Genomic DNA, 12801 nt, shown 5'->3' on the forward strand with positions numbered 1-12801 from the left:
AAATTAGTAAAAATTAAATCAGTGATTTGGGATGTGTGGATAGAAAACGTTTTGATGCCAATTATATGAAATAATGGCGGTTGCAATTTAAAAAAGACGAAGGAAAGATATTTTGGAGCGGAGCGGTTAAGGATCTGTTTTAAAACGGGTATAGTTGGTCAATCCTTATGAGAACGTCACTATTAAATAATTTTTGGACCAACCAAATGTTGGAAAAAGTCCCATACATCTTTAAAAATACTAAGTTTTTGTCATTTTCAGGACAGTTAGAAAGTCCAATTCTTAGAAGTTCATTTCAGTTTAGAAATCGGATAGGTCGGATAAGTTTTCTCAAATGGAATCTGTATAGACCTATGTATTCTTCTAGATTAAAAATCGCGAAACGAATCCTTTCAAACGATTAAACACTCCTTTAATTCTACTGTTCATTAACCATTTTTTCCTGTCTCATAATTCACTGTTTCATTATAAATCATATCATTTGACGTCATTTTACCCAAAATCAAATTATATTGGTAAAATTACTTAGTTTATATACTTATGCAATTGGGACTGTGATTTAAGTGCTTTGATATGCTCTTTTCAAAAGTAGCTGAATATTATCTTAAGCGGCTGCTGCCCACCACATTATTAACAAATAATGTTCGATCGCATTTACATATTATCCCACTGTGTCGGGACCTGGAAAAACAATGAATATGTTCAACGCCATAAATAATGCGATGGATTTAGCTTTACAAAATGACGAATCTGCTCTCTTATTTGGAGAGGATGTAGGATTTGGTGGAGTTTTTCGGTATTAAACGATTTAAAAGACCACAAAAAAATGACAAATGTATACATTATGTATTCCAACAGGTGTTCTGTAAACCTTCGTGATAAGTACGGAAAAGATCGCGTTTTTAATTCACCATTGTGTGAACAGGGAATCGCTGGGTATGTTAAAGATTCTTATTTAGCTTATTTAATTACATATTTTATCTACTTTAGTCCATTTATAATGGACCTTCGTTAAGATACGTGTAAAAAATGTTTACTAAGAATTTTTATAACAGTGTATTTTATGCCTATTTTTGGTCATTAACGACCTAAAAATGATAAGAAATACAGTAAAATGCTCAATGAGGCCTGCTGGGGTCTGTCGCAAGAAATATTTGCGTCCATTTTCGTTGTATGAAATGTGTAGTCTATGTATGTACATATATGTTGTATCCCAGCAGTACCAATCCCCCTCGGAATCCAACCGGAAATCTAGAACAAGCGGCCCGGAATTTTGTACTGAAATTTTTGAAAATGTCCTCTCGGCCCGGAATTCGATTTCAGGCATGAATCAGACCAGAATCCGCCCGGATTTCGAATCCGGATTCCGGCGTGAAAATTGTCTCGAAATCGCCCCTGATTCAGACCTGAATTTTAGAGCGGAATCAGGCCCGAAAAGAAAGCATGATTCCGCGCTGAAAATCGTGGCTAAATCCGGTCGCAGTCATGACCCAAAATTAAAGAAAAAAATTTCCCCTTACAATCTTCTAATTTGATAATCATTATTTTTTTGTATTCCTTAAAAAATTGCTGTTAATTTATGTTTTATACTATATTAATATGATATGTAACATTGATATTGCACATTTACAATAAATTTATTATTTGGGTGGTAGTTATAAATCAATGCCTAATAATGCCTGCTGCATAATCTTTAGGCTCCTTATATTATATATAATATCCTTATAAAAATTTAATTGATTCCATAATCAATTTTCTAAAAAAAATGTTGGAAACAGCCCAAAGCATCTTTAAGGGGGCAGGATGGTTTCAGAGGATGAAAAATAGCCGATTTTTGCGATTTTTTTTTTTATGTCTGAGTAAATATATCAATTCAATTTTTTTACACGATACATGGCTTATTTGGAGAGTATCTGGGAATTATTTTGTTAACAAATAATTATTATTTATCCCATGACGGGCAGTCGGCCGGAGTCGCTTCAAAAATATTGTCTTGCGGTGCGTAAAGTTTGGCCTTACAGTGTTATCGGAAATAAAACAATTGAATTGATTTACTTAAAATATTAGTTTCTTGTGCGGATGAACGAAACCATTTTGAAAAATATGCGATTTTGAATTTTGGCGCGGTTCTAAAGTCGGAGGTACCATTTTTACATAAAAATCCGCCCATTATTGCCCGTAAAAATGGTAAAAAAAATGTAAAAAAAAAAAAGCGTTCGTTCATCCGCAAGTATTTATTGTATTAAAGATGTGTGCAAAATTTTATTTAGATCCGAGCATTACTTTTTGAGTTACGTTACGCACCGACTTGAAAAAGTTGTTTTGAGAAAAACGCGTAAAAAAGCAATGTAAAGTATATGGAGAGAAAGAAATTAGAAAATCGGTATCTTAGCAAGTTTCAGTCCGATCGACATGAAACTTTCACAGGATATTCCTAAGATAATGTTCTATTATATAAAAAGTTTCTGAAAAAAAAATTTTTTTTAAGTCTCAAACCAATCCTGCCCCCTTAAAAATAGAAAGGTTGTGCCATTCCGATCGTTCAGTTATATGGTCGGTATGGTATAGGGATATAGTCGTTCGATCCTTATAAAATTTGGCAAATCGGAATTATTTGCCCCAAAATCTGTACCAAGTTTCATTTTTCTAACTTAAAAAACACCAAAGTTATGCCAATTTCGATCCTTCCGTGTCAGCTATAGGATAAAGTTTGCCGATCCTTAAGAAAAAATTGAAAAATTTCTATACAAATTGAAATTTTTTATATAAGATATTTTATCCAAATATAACATATGTGATAAGTTTCAACCCTCTAACTTAAAAAACACTAAAGTTATGGCATATCCGATCAATCAGTTATATAGCAGCTAGTAGGATTAGTCAACCGATCCCGGCCGTTCCAACTTATATACTAACTTTAAGAAAATGAAGGATGTGTGCAAAGTTTCAACTCGGATAGCTCTAAAACTGAGAGACTAGTTTGCGTAGAATCCGACAGACAGACGGACATGCTCATATCGACTCAGGAGATGATCCTGATCAAGAATATAAATACTTCATATGGTCGGAGATGTCTCCTCCATAATACCCTCTGCAAGGGTATAAAAATTAAAGCTGCTAGATGTAATTTTTAATTTGAGTTGGTACGCATACATTTCAAAAATCATATGTGCTAAAAACAATGATGGTCAACGCCATAACTCGGCATACATAATTCAATATATGGTAAAATTTAATTAATTTCTTCTCTTAGGTGTACCGCGAGAAACGGTGGGTGATAGAACCTATGTTTGTTCTGGACTTTGGTTCAGGGAAGCCTAAAGGTTATGGAGCAGGTAAAATTTATGCGTGGAGGAAAAAAAAAGTTGGAAATTGTCGGCCTGTGTAGTTTGCCTAGTAATATTTTTAACTTCCACATACCTGTGTCATAAAAACAAGTCCCACAATCCCAATCCTAAAACCCAACAAAAAGGAAACAGAAATTAACTCCTATCATTCAATTGCTCCTTCAAAAAACTTTGGATAACATAATGGCACCCCGACTTTGGTTGTTCCTTATATACAACAATGTTTGATTTTATAAAATCATTCGATAGGGTAGGGATCCACTCTGTAATGATCAAGGCCAGGTAATGGGGACATTATATCTGTAAAAGTCGGAAGAAAACGCTGCCCCATTCTCCCCCTCCCTCTCCTTCCCCTCGATTCATCCCACAAGGTTCCTCAATATCTGTGGTTCTGTTCGTCATAGCCTTCAACAAGATAGCCAATACCCTCACGCTTTATAAAGCAATCAAATTCATTGCATGTGGCGATGATTTCCATCTAATGATCAAATTGAATGAGACCAACAACGCAACAACGCTGCTACTTAACGTAACTCTTCAAAAAAATATATGATTATATGAACTTCCTCATCCCTTCTCTCTCTGCAACACTAGCACTCTGTTTAACGTAAGAAATGCAACTCCTTTTTCAAAAATCCACTACACACTTCAAAATTATGGACACGCTTCCAAAAGCTCACAAGTAGGCTCACAGTGGGAGCCGCGCGATACCAACAATAGAATATGCGGGACAATCTCACAGCCAAAATATACGAAAATCCCACTAACTCCAAAGACAACAATCTCATTTAACCAAAGCAACTAAATCAGGAAAGGAAAGTTAACTCTTAAAAACAACAAAGTTATCCTAATTCCGATCATTCAGTTATATAAAAGCTTATAGGATATAGTCGGCCGATCCTTATGAAATGTTGTAAATTTTGTAGATAAGATATGTTGACCAAAAGTTACATGTGTGGAAAGTCCCAAACCCTTTACCTTAAAAAAACCAAAGTTATGATATGTCTGATCAATCAGTTATATGGCTGCTATGGGGTATAGTCGACCGATCCCGGCCGTTCCGACTTATATACTGCCTGCAAATAAAAGAAAGATGTGTGCAAAGGCAAACAACAATAATAACAAAACAAATCCACCATGGCATTCCCCAGGATTTAATGCCATTGCAGTTTATATACCCTTGCAGTTTAGTCGCAGACCGCTAGGTAGCGACATTCATTGTTTATTATTAGATATATAGCGGATCGTATATAGTCGGCCGATCTTTAAGAAATTTTGCATAGCGAATTATTTGCCCAAAGAGGAATTCACTGAACTCCCATCCTTTTAACTTGAAAAAAAAACCAAGTTATGGCATTTCCGATCAATCAGTTATATGGCAGCTATAGGATATAATCGACCGATCCCGGTCCGATCCCATTCCGACTTATATACTGCCCGCAAAGGAAAAAAGGGTGTGTGCCAAAGTTTTAACTCGATAGCTTTAAAACTGAAAGACTAGTTTGCGTAGAAACGGACAGACTGACAGACGGACATGCTCATATCGACTCAGGAGGTGATCCTGATCAAGAATATATATACTTTAAAGGAAGCCATGACTTTTTGAAAATATGAGATTAAAAACTCCAATTTAATTGAAAAAAATATTGTTTAAACCACCTATATTAAATTCAATAAAATTATTTCGAGTTTTTCCTTAAATCCAAAATTAAAACATGGTATGATTTCAATAAGAAAATAAAAATCTTCCATAGAAAAATGTTTGGGAAAAAATTATAGAAGACCAAAAATTAATGTAGAAAATCTGAGATTTCAACTTTGGATGAGTATTCCAAAGATATGGTAACTGCTAGATACCATTTTTTAATTTTAGTTGGTACACATACATTTCAAAAATGATATGTACTAGAAACAATGATGGTCATCGCCATAACACGGCATACATAATTCAATATATGGTAAAATTTAATTAATTTCTTCTCTTAGGTGTACCGCGAAAACTGTGGGTGATAGACCCATTGTTTATTTTGGACTTTGGGTTAGAGGAGCCTTAAGGTTATCGGCAGTTGAAATTTTTCGTAGAAGAAAAATAAATTTGAAAATGGTCGGCCTGCATTAGCATTATTGGGAGCTGTCGCTACATTGAGATTTTATTTTTAGAGGCGAAAGTGGGCGTTGTAAAATTTTGACACAAACTTGATTTGGGAAGGTAATGAAGGAAGGAAGGCTATGCGCCAAGTATTATTATCTCATATGGTCTCTGAAATCCTCGCGTTTAAATATACTTTTTCAATACGGAAACCAGAATATTAATGTGTATAACTTCTCTATAAATCGGCTATTTAATTTTAATTAACTGACATTTACTGTCCAGACATAAATAAGACAGCTATAAAAATAGATTGACATCAAAACATTTTCAATATACTTTCTTAATCTGCAGAAACAGAAATATGGGTGGGGGCCTTTTTTTATCTGGACTTCTTTGTGCAAACTTTTATAGCCCTTACATATATGTAAGGTATAATTACGGATAAGGTAAGTATACCAAGTATACCTACATATAGTCTCTAATATCGGGTCTGAGCTGATCTGTTGATTCGGATAAGGAATAAACATATAGACTTAATGGGATCGGAGGATGATTTCTTCTCCCTGTTATAAATACCATTATTATAAAATAATTATAAAGTTGATTATAAAAAATAATTAATATAGGAATATTTCAGTTAATTTCAAGAATTTATTGTCAATGAAGCCTATAAAAAAACATAAAAAATGATTGGTAAAAAAAAATAGGTACAGAAATTCTACAAAATCTCGAATTTAAAACAAACATTTTCTTATTTTTTTATGGTAATCTTATGCTTATACACAGTATATCCCCATTCTTATTTTCTTTAACTATGATTATTCGTTTTGGGCTTGCCTGCAATTAATATACGGCAAGTATCCAACGGAATCTCGTACTGTTTTGTCTTCGATTCTCCACAATTCTTCTGTATTTCTGTATGTATGTATGTATGTATGTATTTTCCTGTCACCGCCTTTTCCGGCCGTTATGTCAAATTTCGTTCGAAAAACCAAAATTCAATAATGTTTGCCCTTTGAACGTTAAAACAAAGTAGGCGAGGTAATTCTGCCGGCCCTCTGCTCCTGCTAGAGTTCGAAATTACGCATATTCGATATTAGTTATTAATCACTAATATTTTTTTGTCATCAAAATATTTTGCGCGGAAAACTTTGACACCAAGGTTCAATGAATAACGTATCTGCCTGTTAATCGTAAGGTCGTGGGTTCGATTCCAAGCAGAAAAATCTTTATTATGAGTTGATTTTTGTTTACTTTAATTATTTTTAATATCGCAGTCTCAAAATAAACTGTAATATTCAATGTTTTTTTTTGTTTTTAAATGGGGATTCTTAATAATTGAGATTGTTTTAAACATGCAAATTTGTAGAGGTATATTATAGTCTGTCACAAAGTACGCGGGATTGATAGTTTAGAGGCATGACTGTCGGTCCAGTATACAAAAGCACTAAGGTTAGAATCCCAGGGTGAGTAATTACACAGGCCGACAATTTCCAATTTTTTTTCTTCCACGAACCAAAGGCCAGAACAAACAGACATAGGTTCTATCACCCACAGTTTCCGCGGTACACCTAAGAGAAGAAATTGATCAAATGTTACATACATATATTGAATTATGTAGGCCGTGTAATGGCGATGACCATCATTGTTTCTAGTCCAACTCTAGTCATCATTACCAACTGAAATTAAAAAATGTCATCTAGCAGTAACCAAGTCTTCGGATTACTCATCCAAAAGTTGAAATCTCAGATTTTCTACATTAATTTTTTGTTGTCTATGATTTTTCCCCAAACATTTTCCTATGGAAAATTTTTATTTTCTTATTAAAATCTGTAATTTTCAAAAATTTTTGGCTATGTACCTGGCTATGTTTGTTCTTGAGTTTGGTTCAGGGAAGATTAAAGGTTTTAGAGCAGGTGAAATTATGCGTGGAGATTTTTTTGCTGTTCGTAACTTGAAGTAAAGCTTTACAGAAGTTGTAGATAGCCATGAGTTTTTAAAAATATAAGATTTACAACTCTAATTTAATTGAAAATCATGTTTAAAACCACCTATAATAAAATCAATAAAAATATTTCGATTTTTCACTTAAATCCAAAATGGTATGATCTACCGATTTCAATAAGAAAATAAAAATTCAATAGGAAAATGTTTGGGGGAAAAATAATAGAAGACCAAAAATTAATGTAGAAAATCTGAGATTTCAACTTTGGATGAGTATTCCAAAGCTATGGTAACTGCTAGATACCATTTTTTAATTTTAGTTGGTACACAACATTTTCAAAAATGATATGTACTAGAAACAATGATGGTCATCTTCATTACACGGCCTACATAATTCAATATATGGTCAAATTTGATTCAATTTCTTCGCTTAGGTATACCGCGGAAACTGTGGGTGATAGAACCTATGTTTGTTCTGGACTTTGATTCAGGGGAGCTTAAAGGTTATGGAGCAGGTGAAATTATGCGTGGAGATTTTTTTCTGTTGGCCTGTGATATTAGTTTCTTGTGCGGATGAACGAAACCATTTTAAAAAATATGCTATTTTGAATTTTTGGCGAGGTTGTAAAGTCGGAGGTACAATTTTTACATAAAAATCAGCCCATTATTGCCCGTTAAAATGGTAAAAAAAATTTAAAAAAAAAAGCGTTCGTTCATTCGCAAGTATTTATTGTATAAAAGATGTGTGAAAAATTTTATTTAGATCCGAGCATTACTTTTTGAGTTACGTTACGCACCGACTTTAAAAAGTTGTTTTGAGAAAAACGCGTCTAAAGTTTTAAAAGCAATTGAAAGTATATGGATAGGAAGAAACTAGAAAATCGGTATCTCAGCAAGTTTTAGCCCGATCGACATGAAACTTTCACAAGGATATTCCTGAGATAATGTCAAATATCATAATGATAATATTTTTTTAATAATACATAATTTTTTTTTAAGTCTCAAACCATCCTGCCCCCTTAAGTAGGAAGGATAATAGACTGATTGGTCTGAAATATTTTGGGTATGAGGACGATTCGCGATTTGAGTCACGGTTGTGGAATTTTCCTAGTGCAAGGTATCTGCTAAAAATATTGAGGAGCTAATTTGTCGCAATATCTCCTGATTGTTGGATTTGTGCAGGTATTAAAGGTTTCACCTAAGAATAAAATTAAAAAGAGACTCTCCACGGTCGTTTGTGTTGGAGCTCGCTTATTGTGAGTGGTGAGCGTTGGAGTCACATCCTATAATGAGGCCTATTTTGAGCCTTTCGCAGTCGTGTGCTAGCTTTTCTACTAGCTTGTCAAGGGGTTCCGTCCTTTTGTAAACCATGTAGGACGACAGTACCCGGATTGCAGTCGTCTGGGACTCCACGGTAGCTTTTGCGTTGTCTGCGTCGTTGTAATTATGGAGCAAAAATATGCTAAGGTGTTTTTTAGCTAAGATGCAGGCTATAATTTTACCTTCAGTGAGCTACTACTAGTAGCTACTAGTAGTAGCTTGTACTCCCTGGTCGCTAGTCCAGATTCTGGGCTAGAACTATGTCAGCTCCATTCTCGGCCAGACGGAGCAGCAGTGCAGCTGAGGCTGCCTTACAATGGACAGCTTCCCCTCCACCATTGTGATCTCCGCCTCTTCATTATCGGAGATGTCTTTGTCTATGACCCGACTCGCAGCCATCCTGCGCAGAAGCGACGCATCGGTGCCGTAGCCGTCCTCGATATCTGAAGCCTCTAACTCTGAGGGCAGATGCTCCTGAGTAGTGGCTTGGTTTCCTCCATCGCTTTTTTAACTTACATATTATACACATTATTTTTGTTAAATTAAATTTTTGCTCAAGCAAAAATAATATTCAATATAATTTATTTGATTTTTTTTTTCGAAATATTTGATATTAACAATACACAAATATAAATATTTAAACACATTTTTGTGTTATATATATATGTACATAAGAAGCCTGAAACTTAATTTTGTTAGGTTTTTATTGAGCGCAGACCTTGTGAGTGTTGCTGCCCTGTCTTGTATAGAGTCCAGACACCGCCGTTAATATCAAACAATAAGATCGGTAACTGTATACGAGGTGACCATTCGGTCTTTTGGCTGCCAGTTGACTCCACAACTAGGATCATGTTGTGCCACCACTACACAACTTGTGCGGAAGATTTGATTTCAGAATATTCAGAGCCCAGATCACATCAGCTAATGTGACAATCTAGGGAGATAAGCGAGAAATTTGAAAATAAACCGTATTCTTTAATTATACTATCTATCTATGCAGTATCAATAATAACAATTGGTTTTTTAATTTTTGTTTTAGTTTTGCAATCGGAGTGGCAAATACTGGAACTACAGCTATAGCTGAAATTCAATTTGCGGACTATATTTTTCCAAGTTTTGATCAAATTGTAAATGAGGCTGCCAAATATCGGTACCGAAGTGGAGATCTTTTTAACTGTGGTTCATTAACTTTTCGGGTTCCATGTGGAGCAGTTGGTCATGGGGCCCTTTTACCATTCCCAAAGTCCAGAAGCATATTTCGCCCATACGCCAGGTCTTCGCGTTGTGGTAATTTAAAAAACCAATGGATCAACGGATATTCTTATCTTTTGATTTTAAAACAGGTACCTCGTGGACCAATTAAAGCTAAGGGTCTTCTTTTGGCCTGCTTTCGTGATCCTAATCCTTGCATAGTGTTTGAGCCGAAAACATTGTATCGTGCAGCCGTTGAGGATGTACCAACTGAATACTATACTTCAGAGCTTGGCAAAGCTGATGTTCTACGCGAAGGAAACGATGTCACTCTTATTGGATGGGGTACCCAGGTCCACATTTTACTTGAAGTAAGATTAAACATTTATTAAATTTTTTTCTGTAATAATAATTTTTTTTAGGCTGCTGAACTGGCCAAAGAGACTTTAAAGGTTGATTGTGAAGTTATTGATTTGGTATCAATTCTACCATGGGACACAAATACAATATCTAAAGTATGTAACTGGAATATTAAAATATTAATATTATTATTATACCCTTGCAGAGGGTATTATAAATTTGGTCAAAAGTGTGCAATGCAGTGAAGGGGACATCTCTGACCCTATAAAGTAATATATATTCTTGATCAGGATCACCTGCTGAGTCGATATGAGCATGTCCGTCTATCCGTCTGTCTCTTTCTATGCAAACTACTCTCGGTGTTTTTAAAGTTTTTTAGGATTGGGATACATGTTATATTTGGCCAAAATATCTTATCTACAAAATTTCATAAGGATCGGCCAACTATATACGATTTAATGTATATATAATAATATAAGCTGCTATCTAACTGCAAGGGTATATCAACTTCGGCTCCGCCCGAAGTTAGTTTTCCTTTCCTGTTTTTATATTATATTGTTTTTATAGTCGGCGAAAAAAACTGGAAGAGTAATAATTGCACATGAAGCTCCTTTAACGCAAGGCTTTGGATCGGAAATTGCTGCTTATATACAAGAACAATGCTTTTTACATCTTGAAGCACCAGTGAAGAGGAGTGACGGGGTGGGATACTCCTTTCCCACACGTATTTGAACCTTTTTATTTACCCGACAAACATCGTTGCTTAACAGCTATATCAAATATCCTTAATTTTTAATGAATTTTCTCGCCAAAACAGCACTTAGAGACTTACAGATGCATTTAATTATTTTTTAATTTCATATTGTTAAACAATTTTTAATTGAGAGCTATATATTTATAGCATAAAAAAGTAGTAACCGGAATACTCTTCGACTTATTATATGGGCCGTATTATATTTTGCATCATATCGAATGTAATTTTCATCTTCCACCATATAAGGGGGAACCAAATAAACATAGGTTCGGGTCAATTAATATAAAGCCAAAAATGAGTGGTAAGCGTCTATTGAAATTGGAATCAAAAAAAAATTCTAAATTAGGCAATCTGATAGAAAGATAGGAATATTATATTTCAGCTACCGAAAACACTTTATCGAAAGATGAATCCGTTCTGGGTTGCTGCTTCCTATATTTAGTTCTAGTCGATGCTTGGTTATTTGTTGATTTGAGACACTTCAGCGCCTAGGTCCTAAACTTGCGTGAGTTTGCACTAGAAACTCAATGGAACTCATGGACTAAAATTATGATGGGCTTTTGATCTCCTAAATCTCCGTAACCGGCGTCTTATTTTTTCAACAGCACGTCAACAAAATTACAAACATCGGGTGTCAAAAACCGTCAGCTGTCCAACAAATTTAACTTTTCTCACATCTCTAAAACTTTCTCACAAGTGTTTATTTGTGTGCTTGCGTTTTCAATTTTTTCTTGTGTGCAACAAAATCGGTTTTTTTTACTCAAATTCAAATTTTATGTGCAGGAAGAAATACGATCTTTTATGCGACAAACCAAAATGGATTTAAGAGTCCTATTTCGGAACATTAGCGATCAACTAAGTGCACTAGCCAGCGTTACAAGACCAAGTAACCCGTAATAATACCAAGAATTTCTCATTTTTTGGCTGTGCAAATTAAAAGGTTAGTATCAATTTTCAATTGAAAATTTCGAATTTATTTCAGTTATTTCATTTGTTTATTTCATTTCTAATTTATTCTCTATAAGTTTGATGAATTAAAATAATAAAAACGGCGTAAAACTAAAGAAAGACTTTGTACGGACTAATTTTTAGGCAACGCCAACTAAATGGCTTTAAGGGCAGACTGTTTGCTTACTTGAAAAGAAATAGCCGCTTAGGCGATGCCTCTGTTCGATAAAACAATAAAACCCCACAATAAAACCATAAACTGTAGCCTCAATCAGGGACCATAATAACACGTGTTTATAACCTTTTTTTAAAGTTTCCAGAGACACCATAATATTGGTGTCAAGTGTGCGATACAATGAAGTGATCAGGATCATCTCTTGAGTCAGTATAAGTATGTCCGCGTGTCTGACAGTTTTACGCAAACTTGTCTGCCCCTTTCGAAGCTATCGACATCATATGGTGTTCCATAGTTTTGATATTTATATACCCGCGACTCGTAGTATTAACATGTTTGCCACGGTTTTACTAAAAATATTTGTCAGTATCTTAAATGTAATTAACAGTACGATAAGAACGCAAAATGGCGTATCTGTAAAGTGTGAATAAATTATTTTATTAACATAAGGTTTTTTATATAAGCTAAAGAACTAATTTCGGCTATTGGCTTTTCTAAAGCTTATTTTGTAAATCAAACGCAATTTTAAACAAGAATTTTATAGTCAGGATTTTTTTTTTGTGGAGATTTATTCATTGTATCAGAGAATACCTTAAATTTGAATTATTTTGTGAAATTTGGAATACCATTAATTTTTTTCTAGGCCCAAAAATGTCTTTCAAAAAGTATT

At 34.4% G+C, this 12801-nt stretch overlaps 1 protein-coding gene across 1 annotated transcript; it reads left to right on the plus strand.

Annotated features, from left to right (window-relative positions):
- The first annotated feature begins 493 nt into the window (after positions 1–493).
- On the plus strand, positions 494–11222 carry LOC6498492 (2-oxoisovalerate dehydrogenase subunit beta, mitochondrial). The gene is given in 8 exon segments (XM_001965847.4): positions 494–796; positions 859–936; positions 9743–9932; positions 9934–9990; positions 10047–10265; positions 10317–10409; positions 10822–10947; positions 10949–11222. Coding segments are annotated over 8 exon segments (969 nt in total). The 5' UTR covers positions 494–692; the 3' UTR covers positions 11051–11222.
- Positions 11223–12801: the final 1579 nt, after the last annotated feature.

This window comes from Drosophila ananassae, chromosome 3R, assembly GCF_017639315.1.
Source record: "Drosophila ananassae strain 14024-0371.13 chromosome 3R, ASM1763931v2, whole genome shotgun sequence".
NCBI classification, from domain to species: Eukaryota; Metazoa; Arthropoda; class Insecta; order Diptera; family Drosophilidae; genus Drosophila; species Drosophila ananassae.